This window comes from Citrus clementina, unplaced genomic scaffold, assembly GCF_000493195.1.
Source record: "Citrus clementina cultivar Clemenules unplaced genomic scaffold, Citrus_clementina_v1.0 scaffold_3, whole genome shotgun sequence".
In the NCBI taxonomy this organism is placed as follows: domain Eukaryota; kingdom Viridiplantae; phylum Streptophyta; class Magnoliopsida; order Sapindales; family Rutaceae; genus Citrus; species Citrus x clementina.
In genome coordinates this window covers 50,904,275-50,925,725 of record NW_006262339.1, presented here as the reverse complement: position 1 = coordinate 50,925,725, position 21,451 = coordinate 50,904,275, and the positions used below count along the sequence as shown (strand labels likewise).

The window sequence follows — 21,451 nt, the reverse complement described above, 5'->3', positions numbered from 1 at the left end:
ATATATAATATGTATTATTATTTGTCATTAATTAGCTGGAGTAGATGTATTACGCTAAGAAATCATTGAGGGGGAATGTACGTAAGGGCTGCCCGTCTAAATTTTCTCATGATTTGAATAAATATTCAGTTAATGATTAGTACTTAATGAATTTAAAAAATAAATAAAAAAAACAATTAAATCCTGTCTTTACACTATAAATGAAAGACATATGAACATAAGAGAGTTTTAAAACTCAGAAAAGATCCTAATTCCTATATTACTGTTCATATTATTAATAAGAATCCTAAAAAAAATTTACGATGGCAGAATAATTAAGAGTGAATTGATGATGGCTAGCTAGAGGCAAACGCCAAATGCATGGATTCAAAACACGTCAATGTCAGGACAGCTTAATCCCAGCCAACTAGTCTGATTATCAATTGAAAACGACATGACAGACGATCATTTTAGTCATTTGAAAGCAGCTGACGCAGACAATCATTGATGATGCACGCATGACTGTATCCCAACAATATTGTCGCCAAGCTTTTGCCCCGGCCCACCCTGTCGCTTCCTTTTACGTGCATCTGCCTTCTCACGTTGATCACGTTACCACAGCCGTTCGTTCACTAATTTCTCCCAATCCTCTCTATAAATACTTGTTTTATGACAATTAACACACACCTTTCCCCATTAGAGCCACCCGCATCCCCTCACACACATATAAATATATGCACTAACTTGATATCGTGCTGAAATTGTTCTTCTCTTATTTCCTAATTTCACCATCTTTCTCTTATCTCCAAATCTTTCGCTAAGCATCTAACATTGCCAGACTGCTACAATGGCTTTATCAAACGTTTGCAATGAGGTTTGTGAAATGAGTGTATATATTAATTAATTTGTTCTTACCGTATGTGAAAACGCTTGCGGTAACCTTTTTTTTTTTTTTCCCTTCGTTTAGTTTGTTATAATTCTCTTTCTTCTCTACTATCTGCCCTAGTATTGGAGAGTTCAATTGAGGGATTTAAATAAAGTAAGGGACAAACTAAAAGATAAGAAAAATAAATACTCTAAGTCAGTATATTTTATCATATAATATATTTATATTTATATTTTTTGTCTTATTTTTTATTACAATAAATGAATCTCTTTTTAGATAATGATTTACACACACAGCACACACAATCATTCTCTTATATGAGAACCCTCAATTTTTCTCACGAGGATATGCTATTAAGCCATATATTTTGATAGGATCAATGAAATATATTATTGAATCACATGCATTTATAGTAAATGAAAAACTGATTCTATTAAACCATATAACTTAATAACGTATTTGGACCCAAAAAAAAAAAAATGCCTACACGTGAGTGTGTGTCGGTGTGTCTATATATATATTAGTAACAGATAAAAAATAAATAAATTTCAATACACTAATAAAAAAAAAAAATGTAGTCAGCAATATGTTGAAATCTAAATTTTTTTATATTTTTAGTGGTAGGATGTACTAGTTAGAGAAAAATTATACACACACACACAAGTGTGTGTATGTATGTGTGTGCTTTATACGAATCATAATTGTTTAAGGTTCTTCCAGTTTTCCTGGCTCGCGAGGCGGATCATTTTTAGACTTCTTTCCTTAGAAGATTTTAATATGGTACGGGCACAGAGTAGGGTAATACGTACGTAACTCCATTAAATCCAAATAATATTTGTATATATTGCTAACCTAACTCAATCGAACAGAAGAATATATAACTGGCAATCTCCGGCCTATTATATATTATCGGTTAACATGCAAGTGTTGTGTTTGAGTCTGAGGCAGTGGAAACGTGTAGTGCACCATCAAGGTGAGTCACCACTGCAATCATTAAGTATAACTCCAGTGCTTAATTAATTACGGGTCAAAGTAAAAACAAAAAATTTAATTTAATAGAAAGTGAACTTGTCTACGCTTGCTTGATCCTCTTTCTTTTTCCAGTTTTTTACTTCATCCAAATATTGTTGTGCCGAGTTAGTTAATTAGGTGGAAGTCATTCTCATAACGGGGGCATGCATTAATTTTAAGATACTGTATGATTCTAATAAAATTAAATTTTAAGTTAATATTTATCAACTATTTTAGTAGTACTCTTAACTTTTAAATTACAGCTATACAAATTCAATAATGCTAAAAACAATTTTAGTTGGAGCATTAGATTTACATTACTGTCCTATCTTTTCTTTTCTTTTTCTTTTTTTTTTATTTTAAATTTCAACTGATACTTATATAATGAAGTTGATTGCTTTTTGGCCTCCCATATACTTTCGCGAATGTCTGTATATATATATATATTTGAACTATCTATAACGCTGTGACTACTGGTTAATGATGAAGTGTGTGTGCGTGTATACATATAAGTAGAGAATCATCTCCCTGAAATCGTAAGAGATCAGTCGTTTAATGTTTTTTTTGTAAGCTTGCATTTAGATGTTTAAAAATATTTCAGGTTATCGTAAAGGAGAAGATAAAAAATGATCAGGAAGAGGCTTGCACCCTTGATGGAGCTGTTGATCGGCATGGCCGCCCCGCAATCAAAAGAAGAACTGGAACTTGGATTGCTGGAATTCTAATTTTAGGTAACTACCCATCGCTCATACGTACTTGAATTGGTTCTTAATTAATTATCATAGTCTTAATTTATTACAAGTTGTTAATAACCACTTGAACAGTTTGGTCTTTGCACATGTTTTATCAAAATCTCGTAACGTCAATTAAGCAGTATTGTTAACATATATGCGTTTAAGATCCCCTTAACTAATTAATATTTTATGAATTTCTATTTTGATGCCTTAATTTTTCTTCAGTGAATCAAGGGCTGGCTACTTTGGCATTTTTTGGGGTAGGAGTCAACTTGGTATTGTTTTTGACTAGGGTTGTGGGGCAGAACAATGCTGACGCGGCAAATAATGTCAGCAAATGGACAGGCACCGTCTATATTTTCTCTTTGCTTGGCGCCTTCCTCAGTGACTCCTACTGGGGAAGATACAAAACTTGTGCCATCTTCCAGGCCATCTTTGTCATTGTAAGTGATAATAACATTTGTGCAACTTGGCAATTATACATGCATGCATTAAAATTCAATAAAAATATATAGTATCTCCCCATCGGCTCATTAAATTATTTAATTAATTAGTGTACTAATAATTAAATTATATTGTGTGTGTATATATATGCATTCATATATTCACATCCTTGTAAACAATTTTTACAGCATTGTAAACATCATTTACAATTTATAAACTACTTTTCAACACAACAATAAAATATATATTCTTCATAAGCACTATCAGCACTCGTGCACTTCCACATCTAATTAATTTCATGTAATGTTACAGGGACTGGTATCATTATCAGTATCAAGCTACGCATTCTTACTGAAACCCAGTGGCTGCGGTGATGAAGGAAATCCATGTGGATCCCATTCATCCCTGCATATGGCGTTGTTCTATCTGTCTATATACCTGACCGCCCTAGGAAATGGGGGATACCAACCAAATATAGCTACATTTGGGGCAGATCAATTTGATGAAGAGGACCCCAAGGAAGGGCACTCTAAAATAGCCTTTTTTAGCTACTTCTACTTGGCTTTGAACCTGGGATCCCTCTTTTCGAATACTATATTGGGATATTTTGAAGACGAAGGAATGTGGGCGCTGGGATTTTGGGCGTCAGCTGGCTCTGCCACTATGGCACTCATCCTGTTTCTCATTGGGACTCCCAGATACAGGCACTTCAAACCCACTGGCAATCCTCTTTCCAGGATTTGCCAAGTGGTAGTTGCTGCAACTAGGAAATGGAAGGTCCAGATCAGTGACGATGATCATGATCTCTTGTTTTACGAAAGAGATGGAATTAAACAGACTTCCCAGAATGGGGCTCGGAATATACTCCACACTCAAGGCTTCAAGTAATTAATTAAGTTCATGAATCACTTCAATTTATTCATATATACTCTGTATGTGTGTAAAATGAAGTATTTAATTATTATCTAATTGATTAATAATTAAGCTGCATGCATGTATGTCTTTGATGATCACTAATGTTATATATGTACGTTAACATAACGAATGTAATGGTCTTGCAGATTCTTGGATAAAGCGGCTGTCATCACACGTAAATCTGACAATGATAAAAATAACGGGGGAGATGGGGAGAATATCGATATGCGCAATCCATGGGTTCTTTGCACCGTGACTCAAGTGGAAGAAGTGAAATGCATTCTGAGACTCCTTCCAATCTGGCTATGCACGATACTCTACTCTGTAGTTTTCACTCAAATGGCATCTCTTTTCGTGGAACAAGGAGCTGCTATGAAAACAAACATTTCAACCTTCCACATCCCACCGGCAAGCATGTCTAGTTTTGACATTCTGAGTGTTGCTGCTTTCATATTCATTTACAGGCGAGTTCTAGACCCACTTGTTGAAAGACTAACGAGGAAGTCAGGGACAAGAGGTTTCACCGAGCTTCAGAGAATGGGAGTTGGTCTTGTAATAGCTATAATGGCAATGATTTCAGCAGGAGTTGTGGAAATATTCAGGTTGAAATACTCAATCAAAGATTGCAACAGTTGCGAAAGCAAAGCAAGCACATTGAGCATATTTTGGCAAATTCCTCAGTATGTGCTAATAGGAGCATCAGAGGTGTTCATGTATGTGGGTCAGTTGGAGTTCTTCAATGGGCAGGCGCCAGATGGATTGAAGAGCTTTGGTAGTGCATTATGTATGACATCCATATCACTGGGAAATTACGTAAGTAGTCTGCTTGTGACAATAGTGATGAAGATCTCTACAAGACCCGGTTGGATCCCGGGAAACCTAAACAAAGGACATCTAGACAGGTTTTATTTTCTACTAGCAGCTTTAACAACAGCTGATCTCTTTATCTACATCATATGCGCTAGATGGTACAAGTATATCAAGTTTGAGGAAAGGACTGTGGGGGATAACGCACATGACATAATCGATCAGTGTGTGTGACTTTTGAGGCGCGACTTAATTATGCCATTAAATTTTCCTCGTTATGCATAAAAATAAAAATGAAGTGAGGGAAATTTGTGTTGTATTAGTATTATTGTATTCTGCCATGAAACTAGGGAAATGAGTTAATGCCTCGCTCTTTTCATTTCTCTAGTTGAGCACACCACAAGCTGAAAGAACAATTAATTAATTATTCTCTGCAAGCAAGCGTTGTTGTATTACTCAGTGGTGGTTGTATTAAACTCAATTACACATATCATGTATGTATTAAATAGTTATAATACAATAGATATATTCCATAATTTCTCCTCTTGCATTGTCTCAGTAGTGGTACTACGACTACTACTGCATTCGATACAACAATATCTACGATTCGGTAAATCTAAGTAGGCATTGCGTCATCTTTCATGAAAGAAAGAGCATTGGGCTTCTTCAGAGTGGACACGCACTAAGCATGCGTCCAAGCCCAAAAGCCTGTACTTCACACGAGATGAAGAAATAAAAATAACAGCAGTAAACTCGTAAATCTTTTTACTTAAACCACTTTCATAATCTCAACAAAAAAAAAAAAAAAAACCACTTTCATAATAATAATAATAATAAACAACGAGTCACTGCCTTCAGTGACTGATATTTGGTCAACCCGAGAAACAATTACCTATCTGTACCTGCCGTTTGATTAATTTCATCGCTTTATTTGATTCCGATTGCCGTCAATCTTAACCGTTCCACATCGCCGAGAAATCATCATTGGTGGCACTCACTCTGCCATCAGCCATTTTTCAGGTGATGATTTTTTTTTTTTCCTTCCTTTGGCGAACTGCTTTTGCTTCGTGTGTGAATTTTGTTGTTAATTCATTGTTTGATGCATTCACATTTGAAGTCAAACACGAACGGTATGGTTTTATTCAAATCGTCTTTATATGATATTGATTTTGTTAATTTTAGTGGACACCATTAGTTTATTCTTTCTAGGGTTTTCTTTTCGTAAACGTTGCTGCTTTTGGTCTATTGATTAGCGTCAGGGAGGAGATAATGTCATTATTCGTAACTGATATGAACTCGGTGAAAAACATAAAAGTTTGTACAGGAAGAGGAATTGAGTAAACTAAACTAAAGAGATGGCAGTGAGGCAGAGAGCTGTGACGACGTTGCCCAATCTGATGAGAAGCTTAAGGAAGGGCTCCCCAAAGGCTGCTCCAAATCAACCATTGCCATCCCTCAGGCGTGCTTTCTCTCTTTATGATCAAATCAATCTCATTGACAATGTCCCCGAGGATCAGCTTCGCTTCCAAGGGTTTCATTCTTCCTTATATATAAAAGCTAGTCTTTTGGTTCTATGCTTCCTTTACTGTCTAGCCTAGTTCCTTGTTTATTTTTTTCAATTCCTAAATTTCACTATGTAGGTATACTGACACAGGCTTCACAGTGAATGGGGTTCAGTATGAAGGTAGCCTGCTTTGTATTGGAAATCTGCTCTTGTCTTGGACTCCCAAAAAGTTCTCTGAGATTACTCCTAACTGGTACCTGTCACCTCTGCTGCTTTTTGCCTCTATAGCCTTTTGTGGGAGTTGATTGTGATATTAGTGATTCTAGAGTTTTGGCTGCTGTGTTTTCGTTTGGATCACATCTATATTCATGAGATGAAACTAGGGTCATTTATCTCTAAATTTGATTCATTCTCTTAGACCTCCTAGGACACATGTTTAAACGTGAATAATACCCAATTTGTTGCTTAGACTCCTGCTGCATTCTTTCCCTTCAAATTTGTAGTTCGTGACGTTTATGTATAATGATACCTGATATATCATTATCTTTATATCGTGTGCAGCTTATCTATCTTCCAACTTGTGCGGCCTATTCCAGGTGAGAGTTTAATCTTTATCTTATAGGTAATAAATGTGGTGAAACAAAAGGAACATAACGCTTTACAACCTAATCATTTTGTGCCCCTTTTGGATGTTCCAAGTCATTTTTTGGGAATTTACAGGAATGTGCAAAATCCACGTCTCAAGACTGACCCTTGACAAAATGCTACTGTTTTCTTGGATATATATATATATATATAACATTTTGTATTGGATTTTATTTTTCTCAAAACATTTGACTATTAAAGTTTCAGCATTAATATTGTCTTTAGGGGGCAACAAGTTTTACTGTGCATCCTATTTATTTTTCCAACATCTTTGAGAACTGAGTAACATTTCCTTTCAGGCTTGTCTGACGAAACTTATGCCATTGACTTACTAAGAAACAAATGACGAATAATATAACCAACCTCATGCTTTGATGGTGGGGTGAAATCAACATGCTTTCTAGAAATCGGGCTGCTCTCTGTTCATTTTTTTCTTGTCCCTCCTTTTGCTGATCTTAGTTTGTGTAAAATTTGTTTCAGAAATTTTGATCCTTGGCTGTGGAAGGTACATTGAACCTGTCAATCCTGAACTTCGACAGTTCATTCGGTCTACTGGCATGAAGTTAGAAGCCATTGACTCGGTATTCTCTTTGTTAATTATTTGACTTTATTTAATCTTAACCTGTTGCATTTATGCTTTATGTTGGTTATGTGTCATATGAGAAAGCTTAGTATATTGATAAAGTTTGGTTGTTGTCAAAGAAATTAACCAGAAAATTTCTGTGAAGGTAGGAAAGGAAGATTTGTAGAAATTTCGGCATTGATCTAAGGCTTTGAGAGCCCTGTTGTTATTAAATTATTGGTGATAAATACCGTCAAGGTGGGATATTGCAAGACAGAAATATTGAATAAGTATTAATTGTGGTGAAATCAATGAATTCTGCTGAAAGTTCTATAACCTAGCATCACTGGCTATGTAGCTTGATAAATCTTTACATCTCTATCTCTGTTTGTTCCAGCATGCCCCTTCAAAGGTATAATTTGTTGTCCAGATGAAGTAGTGAGGAATTGATGTGATGATATCTTCTGTTTACAATGGGAAGCGTGAAATTACAACCCCAAAAGTTTGACTTGAAACAAGTGCTGACAGCTCCTATGGCTTTCATACTATTCTGATGAATACTCTCTTGTGCAGAGGAATGCTGCATCAACTTATAACATACTGAATGAGGAAGGTAGAATTGTGGCTGCTGCGCTTCTGCCCTATGGAGTTTCTTCCTAATGCATATGATTAGATATATATACACACAGGCTAATCTCAAATTAATTACCAAGTGGTGTGGTTCGGTTACAGCCTGGTCTTGATTGATATCAGATCTCTTGATTTTGCACCAAGCTTTGTAGTTGCTAAATCTCAAAACTAGCCAGTGGTGGCTGATTTCGTAATTAAGTTGGATAGATTTTGTTTTGGGCCATGGAGGTGGTTTTGGATGACATGAGATAACACTCTCACCTTCCGTGAAACACAACTAATTTCTGCGTTCTTGTTATAGGGTTATTCACAATTGTCTTGTGTCTAAAATCTAAATGATGCGTGCCTGACAACTGATAATATGTATGTCTCTGCTAAATAAATAAATAAATAACTGGATCATCGTGTCTAGTTTCACTGTTTATTAATATTACTCATCAGTCAAAGTTATACTGTTAATTATTCCAATAATTTTTAGAGGCGGGGGAAGGTGTTATTTCTTCCGCAATGTAATATGTTAAACATCTTTTTAGCACCATGAAAGTAATATTCGACTTGCAGTAGAAAACGAGGTGCATCTTCTGAGACGTTAATATTGGATTGGTATGAAGCATGGACCTGGTAATTATTAAGCAGCGTATAACTCCAAGTAGCAGTAGGAGTCATACAGTAGTGGCTTTCTGAGATGTGGGAGTAATAGAAGCTTTCCTTGTTCAAAGTTGAAATGATAGATGTGCGAGTTACATGCATACAACGAAGTCGTAGGGAAGTCATCAGAGATATTATGGTTGTCCTCTTCAATTGTGGTGCTGCTTGATGCCATCGGAATCAGAATCACTCTTTTTCACGAAATGGAAACCCATAGGATACCTGTACTCTCCGGTTCCCAGACAGCGGGAGCAGTAGATGAGTCCGCCGCCGCTGCATGTCTTGCACCATTTTGGCCATTCTCCTCTAGGAAGCATTGTTAAATGAGTCTTATTTGTCCTGCCTGCGCTAATAAGTAAGAATAGGCAATAATAATAAAGTCAAAAGTCAATGAGAAATTTACCTTTTCCAGAACAATTGTAGCAATCAACTCTTCCGGTACCATGGCACACAATACACGGTGGCTCCGGCTTCTTCCTTGCTAGTTTCCGAACATTTGACTGCAACCCAAAACCAAAACCAATCAAACGAACAAACGCTCAATTCTTTCTTTTCTTCATAGCTCTAGCCTCTATGAATGAATAAAATAATTTTTCTTTTCTTTTTGAGAAAAACAAAATAAAATAAAGCGCAGCTTGCCTCGGTTCGAACCACCCAAGATGGCTTCTTAAAAGACAAGGAGAGAGGAACCCCGTTGCTTTTGCTTTCATCTTCTATTCGATTTCGAACCACTGTTGATGGAGTCGCTCTTCTCACCACTCGCAGTCCTAGCATCTCTCTTTTCTTTCCTATCCAAAATCGATGTCCTGCGCCGCCCCCCGTCCTCAACTGTTTTATTTTCTCTTCTTTCCCCCCCCCCCCCCCCTTTTTCACTTCTAATTTTTTCTTTTCTTTGCTCCTCCTCCTCCTCCTTCTTGTTCTTTTTTTTTTTTTAAAAAAAAAAAAACTACATTAATTAATTTTTCTATTATCAACAATTCGGGTTGTTGGCAGACCTTTAACACACAATTATGTACTTAGCCCTAAATTACACAACAGACCAATAAACGACAGTCAATATATTTTATTCTAAATAGTTAGAGTAAAATCTTATATTCCACACAAAATTATCTTCATGTAGTTAAAAAAATCTGATCTGAAGATAAGCTAGTTATAAATATGAATAAACTACACATTTTAATAAATTATAATTTTTTTAAATCTTATCTTAGCAAACTTGAGAAAAAATATTTTGTCTTAATAATTATCTTTATATTGCAAAAATATATATGTTGTCGTAAAGATTTATGATGGAATAAAGTATCTTTTAAACTTGCTTGCCATAATGATTTATTTCATAAAATGTGACTGAATCATTGTACATTATTTATAAAATCTATATTGAAAGAAAAACATTAAAGAGAATGCAATTTTAGGCTTTTAAATGACTTTATATATTTTTAACTCTAACACCACACACACATACACAAACTAATTTTTTGAAACTATGTCCATCTTTCTTCATCAATGCTAACCATTAGATTTGGTATACTGCATTAATTAATTATTAAAAATAGTGTATACTTCTATTTCACTTACAAGGATAATTGTGTTAAAATAATAATTTTATAATTATGTCTCTATTTTAAGTTATATAATAATAAAATTAATGTCTCAAAATTATAATTATAGAGATGCTTTATTGTATTAATTTTGTGTATTGATTAATTCATATGAGGAGCTAGTCGATGTGATTCCAAACTACCCAGGCAACAATTATTATTATTATTATTATTATCCGATTGTTTGTTGTTAAAAAGCATGAAAATTCCGCTTGCAAGTACCTATTCTTTTATTTTATTTTCCTCTGGTAATTGTATCACACAAACGCAAATGCTTACTTCTTGAACCTTAAAAATGACCTGAAAAAGTTATTCGATTCTTGCTCATAAAACTTGCTGCATTAAGCGTTTTAACGCATGCATTGCATGCGTGCATACATACATATATACATACAGACATAATGTTTATGCAAATAAGATAAGGCCACATTTTACCAGTTTCACACATACAAGGCCAAAAGTTCTTTAATTATACATGTCCGATGATAACATCAGTGCTTTGCTTTCGAGACCAGACCCAGACCAATACACCATCATCAACCCTGGCATATTTTTGCTTATTTATCATCATTATCGAATAATTCCTACAACAACAACAACAACAATCACAATAATAATAATATTAATAATGCATCGGAGAGGAAGAGTACTAATATGAAAACTAGTTGCTAAGTAAAGCTGGTGATGTCCAGTTAGCTATTACTTCTTCACTTCACCCCAGTCCAGTCCCCACCGCCTCAAGGCTCAAATCAAGTCACTGGTTTGGTTCGGTGGTGAGAAATCACAGAAACAACAAGAATGATGATGTGCATGCTTCATTAATTAATATCAGACATCAGTATTCAGTAGTAGTTGCTGGTGGCAGCCGCAGCCACCAATACCAAATGAATTTAGTTCCCTCGATATTTGAAGATTGTTAGGAATCAGGATTGCCTCTAATTAATTAGGTCGACCTGCCACGCTGTTGAAATTTTGAGATCTCATGGAGTACTCCTTTATAAGTTGAGAGAAGAAAGAATCTTCTCTCTCTAGCAGCTTTGTCGGCGAGTCATACTCTGCAATTCTTCCTGTTCAATTTAACCCAAATAAAAATAAAACACGTTAAAATTAAATTTCTCTTTAAAATCTCTCAGTAAGTATGTAATGCAAGCAAGCAAGTAAATAAATAAATGGAGTAATCTGGGATGCGTCTTTTGCTCTTTGTCTTACTTACCATCGCTGAGGACCAACACAAGATCACTATCTATTACAGTGTGGATTCGGTGAGCTATTGTGACCACAGTCCGGTCTTTGAACTCTTGGCTAATGATCTTCTGAATGACGCCATCTGTTGCAGAATCCACTGATGCCGTAGCTTCATCCAGAACCAGAATGCTGCTTTTCTTCAACAACGTCCTCCCTAGACAGAATAACTGCCTTTGTCCCACACTCCAATTTTCACCATTTTCAGCCACTGCAAGCATGTTACGTAATACATGTTACATGCACATTGGCAAATTTTCACCTGCAAATAAAGAATGTATATATGCACATATTTATGTCATTACAGTCCGTCCAGCCCAAATATGATGAACCAGACCTGTGCTATCCAATTTCTCTTCCTTGGCACGCACTAGATCACCAAGTTGACATTTATCAAGAGCCTGAGATACAATAGCAGAGTAGGTTATTTTCACTTTTCGTAATTATAAAAGATGATAGCAGTCAGCAGATGAAATGCCTGAATAAAAATCTTTCCGATTGAATTCTTAACAGAATATTTTAGCTGCTGAGGAAGGAAATCATTTGATGAGAAAGAACGAATGGGTTACCTCCCACACTTGCTTGTCAGAATATTGAACCAGTGGATCAAGGTTTCCTCTAACAGTTCCGTCAAACAGTGTTGGGTCCTGTGGAATGATGCCCAGCCTTGATCTTAAGTCATGAAGGCCTATCTTGGTGATGTCCACATTATCGATTATAATGCTTCCCATTGTAGGTTCCACAATCCTGAATATGGCCTGTATAAGGGTTGATTTCCCACTTCCTGTCCTTCCCACTACACCAACTTTCTTCCTTCCTGGAAATGTGCAGCTTATATTTTTTAGGACAGATGGGAGATGCTCAGCGTATCGAATCTGCAAAGATAAGTCAGTAGTAAGTAAGTTAGTATAAGTGATTTAATTAAATGATGTCAGTTATGACAGATATGGATTATTTCATTACCAAATCTGCATCTGCAAGGCATGTACATTAAATTAATTCCAATACGTGGGAGCTTTATTTATTTATTTTTTTCCTTCTCTTTTTTTTTTTTTTTTGTAATTGTTTGTGGACTAATTTGGTGCAAAATGAATGACAAACATTTTCAAATTAAATATTTTGTAATATTTTAAACTTTGCTATAGAAGCTTTAAATTACCTGCAAATTGTGGAAGCTTATTGTTCCAACGTCCGGCCAGTTACTTGGAGGTCTGCACTCTTCAGTTACTAGGGGGGCTTCACTTGGTAGGTTTGAATACTGAAGTATTCTTTCTACGGAGATCATTTTATTTTCTGCATTGCATATGTTCCATATAATGGAAGCTTGCAGCACATTCAAATTTATTCCATATGTTACTGCCAACCCTGCAATACCTGTTGAATGAGAACCAAATTCTTGTCAGCTTCATATGCTATTAAATAGAATCAATAATTACCTTGTAGAGGATAAACAATTGGATTTGGTAAATTACATGGCACGATGTACATAACTATCGGCATTCACTCTTAAGGAAGCACTATATGATACTCACTTGGGTTTATTATTCCTTCAGGAAGGGTCACCAGCACAACCAATGAGAAAGCAAAGACAAAATTGGACAGTAAATTTAGTCTAAAACAAAGCCATTCCATTGCTGAGACATTGTGAAACCATGGCCTTGAATGATTGTCAATAAGGCTGAGGTTTGCGTTCGTGAAACGATCTTCTTGATCAAAAGCATGGATTGTGGCTGCACCTGCTAGCGATTCTGCAAAGTGGTGGAGGATTGGAGCTCTTTGTATCTCAGCCAAGCGCGCCAGTTCTCTAGCTGTTGGTATGTAGTATTGCTGCAGTAATCACACATTGGATCAAAGTTAATACGAGGAAATTGAGTTAAATTTGGAATTCTTGTAGTTTTTACTGAAGGTGAATTCTCTTACTTGATACCATATGCAGATACCAGTCACTGGAATGAAGATAACAAACACCTGCCACGCTACTTGTGACATCACTCCAATAGTCCCTAGAATCTGTATTATTGAGAAAGCACACCAACCTAATCTGCCCGCCAGTTCTAAGTCTAGCACACTTTGATCGTTTGATGCCTGCAAATGAAGTAAGTCAAAAGTTAAAACCATCGATCTACTTGAGAACTACACTTTTGGAAACTCTAGTACAAATGCATATAAATTAAGACAATGCATCTTTTAACTGAAAGCAAAATCAATATGATACCTACCCGATTTAAGATTCTTCCGGTTGGAGTTGAGTCAAAAAATGCCATTGGAGCTCGATGTACACTGTGCAGCATGTTGGTGAATAGCTTTTGGGCTGTTCGAAGTCCTGTTATTGCTACCAGCATGGCTCGTAGCAGCACACACAGTGAACTTCCAACGGTAAGTAGCGTATAAACAAGTAATACTATATTCATTCCCAATGCTGGCTCGCCATCACTTGTAGGAGGAGAAGCCCATGCCATCCAGTAGTTACTAGCCACTTGTAATACTTGGAATGATGACTGAGCCAAGAGTATGATAGGAACCAGAGCTCCACCTTTCACCGCAGTTAAATAAGACCAGTAAACTTCTTTTCCAATGCTTCCCTTCTCTCTCTCTTCTTCTTGCACCAGTTTTCCTCCCTTTTCTGTTATCTCTAGGGAGAGCTCGTGCTCTGAGTCATGTTGTGAGTGTACGAGTTTGACATTTGAAGTGGAATCACTGTTGAGTTCACTCTCAGGTGTCGGGTCTTGTGATGTCCTGCTGGAAGTTTCAACTGTGAGAACTGACTCTAGGGCTTGACTATGAGCACCAACTAAAACTTCAAATCCAATGTTTTGCTTCAGAAGTTCTTCGAATCTACCAGCTTGTGCAATTCTTCCATTTTCCATCACCTGCTGAGTTTTATATTAGTTGAAGTTTACAACTTTAACATTGTGGAAATGTTTTTTAGACTTCATGTGAAAATATGAGAAAAGTTTTGCTTGAAGCACATGTTGTTGTTTCTGAAAAAGAACAAATCTCTGGGGCCTTTCCTTTGCTTTTCCACTGCTCAAATATATTTTAATCCTATACAAATCACTCTCCATGGGCTGGTATGGCCATCCATTTATTTTCCAATGACTGAAAAATGAGCATTGATTTTGTTCAGAATTATGCTTACCAGAATGATATCCGCTGCCGGGAGAAACTCAACTTGGTGGGTAACATAAAGCACGCTCTTGTCTTTCAGTATTCCCATCAAGCAGTCCTACAGAGAGTAATTATACAATATTCAATGTTAGAAGTTCTTGTAGTAACTATAAAAAACAGAACAAATGAGATACGCGTACTACAAAATCTTACTCAAGGAACTCACCTTAAAGAGCTGGGTGCCTGTATGAGCATCCACGGCACTGAAAGGGTCATCAAGTAGATAAATATCAGCATCCTGGTAAACTGCACGAGCAATCTGTATTCTCTGCTTCTGTCCTCCACTCATATTGATCCCCCTTTCTCCAATCTCTGTTAAGTCACCAGAGGCGAACAGCTCAAAATCCTTCACCAAGGCACATGCTTCAACTGTTCTGTCATACTTGCAACTGTCGTATTGATTTCCAAATAGAATATTCTCCCTGATATTTCCTGTCAGTATCCAAGGTGACTGAGGAACGTAAGCCTTTGTACCACTTATCTTAACTGTCCCTGCCATCTTCTGTATTTCCCCGAGAATGCATGAAAGCAGACTGGACTTGCCCGAACCTACTGTCCCACAAATCGCAACCTTCATCCCCCTCTTCACTTTCAACTGTATTCCATCAAGAGTCGGGCTGCTTGACTCCGGATTCCAGCTGAATTTCCCATTGACGACCTCAACTTCAAACTCGGACCGTCCTTTTGGAACATACTCAACTGCATCCCGCTGAATCTCATCTTCCTGAAGATAAGCAGCAATCCGATCTGCTGAAACTTTGCCCTGTGCTATATTAGAGAGTAAATCAGGTAAATTAAATATAGGGTCCTGCAACATTCGGAAGGTGGCCAGAGCAGATAAGACTCTTCCAGCTGTGAGTTGGATCCCCAGTAGCATACATGCCCCAAAAGTTACGACAGAGATAAATGTGGGTGATCCCCAGAAAATGAAAGCTGAGGTTGCTGACAGTCTTAATGACTTCCAAAGCCAGATGCACTCAACTTGTCTCAAACTCTCAAGCTTTTGAAGGAACCGAGTATCCCATGCTTGAAGTTTTAGTGTCTTCATGTTTTTGAGAACTTCCGACGTGGCTCTCATCCTGTTATCCTTAGCATCCATGATCTTCGATTGGAATCTCTTCTGGATTCTTGTAATAGGTATGTTGCAAGTCATGACTGTTAAAGTTGCAGCCAATGCTGCCAGTGATCCCAAACCTAGATTTGTACGTAGAATATAGATAGCTAAGGATATTTGTACAGGCAACATGAACATATAATTTGAGTAAAATATGAAGTCTGAAATTCTTTGGACATCTACACTCATGTAATTGATAATCTCCCCACTTGTGTGGCTTTGACGAGATTGGCTTGACAAATGTAGTCCCTTTCGGTATAGGTGAGATATCAAAGCTGCTCTTAGCCGAAGGCCTAGCTGGCGGGCTCCAAAGATCCATTGCCTCTGTGCAATAGTTTCAACCATTTTGGCACCTAGAAAGGCTAGTGCAAGAAGGTAGCCGCTCTCTAAGCTCCTGCTTTTCTTATCAGTGAGGAAATTAACAAAGTCATTAATAAGATATGGGCCAACATATGATGTTGCTGCATTTATCACTGCAAAAGATGCATTGATTGCTGCTTTCTTCCGAATGAAGAAAAAGATTGCCTTATAGATGGACGGGTTTGTGCTTCCCTCTTTCTCCTTAACAAGGTCCAGGTCCTGTTCAAAGCGATTAGAGAGAAATTCAGCAGAATCTTTGATGTCGACATCAGGGATATCATCCAGTTCGAGGGGTTTTTTAATCCCGACAGCAAACAATGGGTTGAGCCAGGAAAATGTAACGAGTTGGAGAAGAGTAGATTTTCCGTATGGAGAATCCCTTTTGCTTTTGAATTGCTTATCAGCTTTTACGTTGAGAAATGGCTCAGTGGTGTCACTGGATGCTGTATGAAGGAGTAAGCCCGTCTTTCCCTGAATTGATATGCCAAACAGGAAAGTAGATGCAAGAAGAGCAATGATGTCCACGTAATCTTGTATTCTAAATTGGCCACGGTATCGAATTCTTAAATAGGTATGAAGAGCAGTGCAGAGAATGGAGAACAAGAAACTGCAGAACCACCAAGCTCTTAGAATCCAAGGAAACTTGACATGCGCACTATTTGGGATTATCTTGCATAACAAAAACAATGTACTTGCCCATGACACCACTTGCATAATCCGTGACGAAAAGGCAAGAATTCCAGAATTGCAGACAGCCTCAGCCTCACCACCAGTATTTAGCATAACAGTAAGTAGGATTATGAAGTGAGTGCCAAATATTAAAGTGGAGGAAACCATGCTGGCCTTGTAACAGATGCCCAACTTTACACCGTAAGGGTACTTGTCTACAACTAGATCTCTGAAGTCTGCTCCAAGTCTCCGAAATAGAGTTGTTCGTGCAAGTTGGAGTAATAAGAGTCCAAGGAAGCCAAGCTGCACCACTATGCTGATGATATGCTCCCAAAAGCAGGGTGATCTCAATGGCAGCCATGCTGTCTGGAAGTGCAGGAGCCTCAATTCTGTGTAGTATAAGCAGAAGAAAGACGGAGTTTAATTAAGATCTAATATTGGCCTTGATATACAGATACAGTTAATACACTTAGCTACCGTCTATTATGATGTTAGTATCAGCATCAGAGGACGTTCAGACTTGACTACGATGAAATAAAGAAAGAAATAGTTGAAACAAACTCTACGATGGAACAAACATTTTCTTAATTGATAACTACGAGAATTCATTAATTGTCGATGGCAAGGCAAGAGAAAAACAAGTGGAATGCAATTTATCTATTTAATAACTATTATTATTAGTACTGTTGTTTGATATTTTTGTGTACATATGTAAAGTAACGAATTCAAGTACCTCCTCCTGCTAGTAGAATTGGCATAATCTATTCGATCGTGTTGGAGTGATGAAATTCAGAAGATAAGCAGAAACCTGAAACTGAATCTCCTCCTCCCGTCCCGTCTGGTGTGGGTGGGTCGGTACTTAGTAAGCTTCCGTTAAAATAGCTCTTGAATAACAACAGCCAAGACCAAGTTATGAACTTGTTGTGATTCATAAATGTAAATAAGTTAAGGGAAAAAAAAAAAAAAAAACTCTGATTTGTGGCCACCGGCTGTTATGGAATAAAGCCAAGAAAGAAAGAAAGAAAGAAAGAAAGAAAGAAAGAAACAAACAAACAAACAGACATTTTTGACCTGCAGAAATATTAATTGCGAAATATATTATATAACACCGAATAAACGGAATCAACAAGACTTGGATGGGTTCGATCTCTTTTGTCCGTGAAACTTACCTGTTAAATATATGTTTTGTTTACTTTTAATATTAATATTTACTACTCTTCATCCACCCATGCACTAACTACTAATGAGGCAGGACTCCCAGAGCAAGGGAATGGAGAGACAAAGAAGAGCTAGGAGGGAGCCTCTATCTATATATATATATATATATATATTCTGTATGTGATTTCTGTTTTATGAATTCATGAGTAGTGCCGTGCAGCACAATCGTCAACAATTAATAACAATAAGAAGATTAAGATGTTCACCGTGAGCTTGTATTATATAATATTATTCCTCGTAGTATATATCTCGATCCCTCCAAGCACCGCTCGTTCCCTATCTTTCTTTAACGGTCCAAAATTTGTTCCTCTGGACTCTGGTTCTTCTCTATTAATCTAGCAACCATACTAATTTCGGAATCTGATTCTGATTCCCTGAAATACAACGGCCATCCAGTAATAGGCTTTTTTTGTTTCCCTTTTCTTTGCTAAAATTAAACAAACAAATAATCAAAAACCACACACTGCCAGAAGCAGAGGAGAGTAATAAAATGTCTTGAAATATTTGATTTCATCAATTAGCGGACTGAATTAATTTCAAGATATTAATTTTCATAGGAATTTCAAGAATATAGCAAATTAAAAGCATGCTGCTCTTTCTTAACTGGAGCGGAGAGTAGATCAAGAATTTAATAAAAGAAAATTAATTTATACTTGTAATTAATAATGCTGCAGTTTTCTTTTCAACTGTCTACTACGTACGTCCGTACGTACGTACGTTTATGAAATGATATCATATTCATGAATTGCTCACACGTAGGTGTGTGTGTGCGCGCGCGCGCGAGTGCAACTAAATATGCATAATATATATGAACAAGTCATGAAGTAGTCACCTGCAGTGAACTTGTCTTGCAACAACAACAACAACACGCTGCTTCCCTGCTTGAATTAAGCTCCAAAAATGGCCGGCCTCGAATGATTACGTTGTGCTAGAGCCGACTAATCACCGATGATTTGAAGTCATTGACGACGGATCAGTCCAGCTAATCTGAACATGCATCAGGTTAATTGATTTAAGCATGTTTCAGAGGTCTTGTCATGTCCATTTCTGATGTGCTCTGGGAACCACAACCTTCACAGATCACAATCAACCAGTACTCGCGAGTTTTGATACGGAAAGCACAAGAAATTAATCAGTGAAGAATTTATCAATAATCAACTTATATTAGCGGGACACTCGACACGCCACGCCACGCTAGTCTAGTGTATGATATTTATTTACTAGATCTAATTTGTATTTATTATTTGTGTTTTTGTTTTCGTTTTGTCATGTATATATCACGTGATACATAGTTGTTAATTAGTTGTACTCAAAGCACTCTCCATGAGGACGGTCTTTTGGCTGCTTGCTCAAACTGATGCTACTGTCTGTCCTCCAGTGAAGTGAACCATTTCACCAATCAAAGCATGTGATCTCAGATCTGACAGCTACACTTACACTTAACGTACGTACGTTATCACCAATAAAGTGTCGCCTCTACTGGTAAATTTCTTTAAGTGATTTGATTGGATTTGCTCTCAAATTCGAGTGGGAGGAAAATCGTATTTATTGGGAGAACATATGTCTCCCGATTCAAACGGGGACTTCTAATCTAAATTGTGGTATGAATTTAAAAGTGCCTCCCACAGTTAGGGCCCCTCCCATAAAATCTCATGGTTAAGACAAAAAAAAAAAAAAAAACTTACGTACGCTATCAAACAAATTATTATTCATCATAGAGAAAATTGAAAAAAAGAATCTCATCTTTTATTTTATGAAGTCTTCCAGAGTTGAAGAGATCCAGGTTTAATTGTCGCATTTTTTTACTTTTGAAACCGAGTCCACTCAATTCCACTGGCTATCCTGCTTATAATTAAAATGGCTGAACTAATTTAATTGTCATATATATGTGTGTGTGTGTATGAGTTAGGTTACATTAAGGAATTTCATTTGATCTAATCTAGCTTCTTCTCACGTTAAACGGTGCTTACTGTTTTTTTTTTTTTTGAAAGGAACGGTACTTACTGTTGAGTGCTGAGAGAAGTGAACAAAATTATTTAAAAGAAAAATATCCACCGTCCGTTCGTTTTTTCTAATTTTTTTTAAAATACACAATTCTTTTTTTTTTTACTGGAATCCACCTAAAGTTACATTTTGTTTCACTTTTTCATTTCCGTTTGGAATTTGTTAAGAAAACTAATGGAAACTTAAGAAAATGACCATTTTACCCCCCAAAACGAAAATTATAATTTCACCTTAAAAATTACCAAAAATAATCAGATTAAATCTAATTATTTTCCCCATCGGTCAATAAAGAAATTAATTCCACAACCATCAAATGCATGTTTTTTTTTAAAGTATGTTTGTAATTAGAATGCTAAATTATAACAGTAGTATTAAAAATAGTTCAATCTCTCAAAGCATCAATTGAATTTAAGATAAGTAAAGTTTTATTATTTATTGAGTTATAATCTCCAGTAGTTAAGATTTTTTTGTACTTCATTAACATATCAATAATGATATTCATTATTAAATCTAATTATTTTTGGCATTTTTTGGGTGAAATTGTAACTTTCGTTTTGGGGGTAAAATAGTCATTTTTTAAAGTTTCTATTAGTTTTCTTAACGGATTCCAAACGGAAGTGGAAAAGTGAAACAAAATGTAACATTAGGTGGATTCCAGCAAAAAAAAAAAAAAAGAATTGTGTATTTTTTAAAAAGTTAGAAAAAAATGATGGACGGTGAATATTTTTCCTTATTTAAAACTTCTGCTTGACATTATTGTTGTTGCAGTCCAATCACGTCAATGAATCGGTCCTCATGTATAGGAAATCCATGCTTGGTTGCACTTGAAAATAAAAAATATTTGTTGGGTGAGCTTTATCACTCTAGTAGTCCTACCTAGCTTAAATTTACATTAATCACAGATTCAATGTAATTTTCGGATACCAAATAGTTTAATACACTAAAAAAAATCAGAAATGGAAGGATAGACATGTTGTTGTTATCTATTAATTAATTCGCTTAATCCCTTCCCTTTCACAGGATTTTCTAGAAATTAAAACAACACGGATCTTCTTCTGATTTTTACAAATTCCTTGCTCTCACGATTCGATGCCATTATTTTCAAGACTAATTAATGCGTCACTCATTGCTATTTTCAGGACTAACCGGCCAAAATCCCGAAAATAGCAAGTGGGAGTGGGGCTGTTGCTGCGGTTTAATCTTTACTAGAAAAATTAATAGTGAGTGAGTGCTGTAAAAAAGGACCTGGACATTTTTACTTGAATTTTGACAGATCTTAATTCATCTTTTATTGTTATATATTTTAATTA

The 21,451-nt window shown here is 36.4% G+C and overlaps 4 protein-coding genes across 14 annotated transcripts; 2 read left to right on the top strand and 2 right to left on the bottom strand.

Moving 5' to 3' along the window:
- Positions 1 to 680: 680 nt before the first annotated feature.
- LOC18049742 (protein NRT1/ PTR FAMILY 7.2) lies at positions 681 to 5,255 on the top strand. Its single transcript, XM_024187157.1, has 5 exons — positions 681 to 853; positions 2,478 to 2,607; positions 2,836 to 3,053; positions 3,367 to 3,938; positions 4,116 to 5,255. The coding sequence occupies exons 1-5, from the start codon at positions 827 to 829 to the stop codon at positions 5,008 to 5,010; spliced, it is 1,842 nt and encodes a 613-aa protein (XP_024042925.1). The 5' UTR covers positions 681 to 826; the 3' UTR covers positions 5,011 to 5,255.
- A 337-nt stretch (positions 5,256 to 5,592) lies between these two features.
- Positions 5,593 to 8,545, top strand: LOC18049741. Of its 9 annotated transcripts, XR_002906549.1 has the most exons (8): positions 5,593 to 5,796; positions 6,092 to 6,307; positions 6,417 to 6,533; positions 6,842 to 6,876; positions 7,406 to 7,506; positions 7,658 to 7,745; positions 7,885 to 7,899; positions 8,061 to 8,124. XR_002906549.1 is itself a non-coding variant. In XM_024189077.1 (7 exons), exons 2-7 carry the CDS (start codon positions 6,132 to 6,134, stop codon positions 8,145 to 8,147), a joined length of 531 nt encoding a protein of 176 aa, XP_024044845.1. In that variant the 5' UTR covers positions 5,593 to 5,796; positions 6,101 to 6,131; the 3' UTR covers positions 8,148 to 8,545. The 9 variants fall into 9 exon arrangements, 6 of the variants coding, with proteins under 6 accessions (XP_024044845.1, XP_024044844.1, XP_024044848.1 ...); XR_002906547.1 differs by having other exon boundaries at positions 7,658 to 7,777; positions 7,885 to 8,154; XR_002906548.1 differs by having other exon boundaries at positions 7,658 to 7,899; positions 8,061 to 8,143.
- Positions 8,546 to 8,666: 121 nt separating this feature from the next.
- LOC18049740 (protein disulfide-isomerase LQY1, chloroplastic) lies at positions 8,667 to 9,601 on the bottom strand. Its single transcript, XM_006445443.2, has 3 exons — positions 9,405 to 9,601; positions 9,169 to 9,265; positions 8,667 to 9,108 (listed from the first exon to the last, which is right to left on the bottom strand). The coding sequence occupies exons 1-3, from the start codon at positions 9,537 to 9,539 to the stop codon at positions 8,915 to 8,917; spliced, it is 426 nt and encodes a 141-aa protein (XP_006445506.1). The 5' UTR covers positions 9,540 to 9,601; the 3' UTR covers positions 8,667 to 8,914.
- Positions 9,602 to 10,671: 1,070 nt separating this feature from the next.
- LOC18049739 (putative ABC transporter C family member 15) lies at positions 10,672 to 19,306 on the bottom strand. 3 transcript variants are annotated; one of them, XM_006445442.2, is made up of 12 exons: positions 18,970 to 19,306; positions 17,653 to 17,803; positions 14,943 to 17,308; positions 14,748 to 14,834; positions 13,828 to 14,478; positions 13,529 to 13,693; positions 13,141 to 13,435; positions 12,768 to 12,982; positions 12,178 to 12,483; positions 11,946 to 12,009; positions 11,580 to 11,819; positions 10,672 to 11,433 (listed from the first exon to the last, which is right to left on the bottom strand). In XM_006445442.2, exons 2-12 carry the CDS (start codon positions 17,675 to 17,677, stop codon positions 11,306 to 11,308), a joined length of 4,542 nt encoding a protein of 1,513 aa, XP_006445505.1. In that variant the 5' UTR covers positions 17,678 to 17,803; positions 18,970 to 19,306; the 3' UTR covers positions 10,672 to 11,305. The 3 variants fall into 3 exon arrangements, with proteins under 3 accessions (XP_006445505.1, XP_024044071.1, XP_024044072.1); XM_024188303.1 differs by lacking the exon at positions 18,970 to 19,306 and adding an exon at positions 18,344 to 18,364; XM_024188304.1 differs by lacking the exons at positions 10,672 to 11,433; positions 18,970 to 19,306 and having other exon boundaries at positions 11,685 to 11,819; positions 11,914 to 12,009; positions 17,653 to 17,943.
- Positions 19,307 to 21,451: the final 2,145 nt, after the last annotated feature.

Coding starts and splice junctions, on each gene's coding strand:
- LOC18049742 (XM_024187157.1), top strand. CDS start 827: ATGGCTTTATCAAACGTTTGCAATGAG. Junction 854..2,477: donor TATCAAACGTTTGCAATGAG/GTTTGTGAAATG, acceptor AAAATATTTCAG/GTTATCGTAAAGGAGAAGAT. Junction 3,939..4,115: donor CTCCACACTCAAGGCTTCAA/GTAATTAATTAA, acceptor ATGGTCTTGCAG/ATTCTTGGATAAAGCGGCTG.
- LOC18049741 (XM_024189077.1), top strand. CDS start 6,132: ATGGCAGTGAGGCAGAGAGCTGTGACGACGTTGCCCAATCTGATGAGA. Junction 6,308..6,416: donor GATCAGCTTCGCTTCCAAGG/GTTTCATTCTTC, acceptor TTCACTATGTAG/GTATACTGACACAGGCTTCA. Junction 6,877..7,405: donor ACTTGTGCGGCCTATTCCAG/GTGAGAGTTTAA, acceptor AATTTGTTTCAG/AAATTTTGATCCTTGGCTGT.
- LOC18049740 (XM_006445443.2), bottom strand. CDS start 9,539: ATGCTAGGACTGCGAGTGGTGAGAAGAGCGACTCCATCAACAGTGGTT. Junction 9,266..9,404: donor CTTGGGTGGTTCGAACCGAG/GCAAGCTGCGCT, acceptor TTTGGGTTGCAG/TCAAATGTTCGGAAACTAGC. Junction 9,109..9,168: donor CTACAATTGTTCTGGAAAAG/GTAAATTTCTCA, acceptor TTATTAGCGCAG/GCAGGACAAATAAGACTCAT.
- LOC18049739 (XM_006445442.2), bottom strand. CDS start 17,677: ATGCCAATTCTACTAGCAGGAGGAG. Junction 13,694..13,827: donor CCGGAAGAATCTTAAATCGG/GTAGGTATCATA, acceptor CTTCATTTGCAG/GCATCAAACGATCAAAGTGT. Junction 12,983..13,140: donor TGAAGGAATAATAAACCCAA/GTGAGTATCATA, acceptor CTCATTCAACAG/GTATTGCAGGGTTGGCAGTA.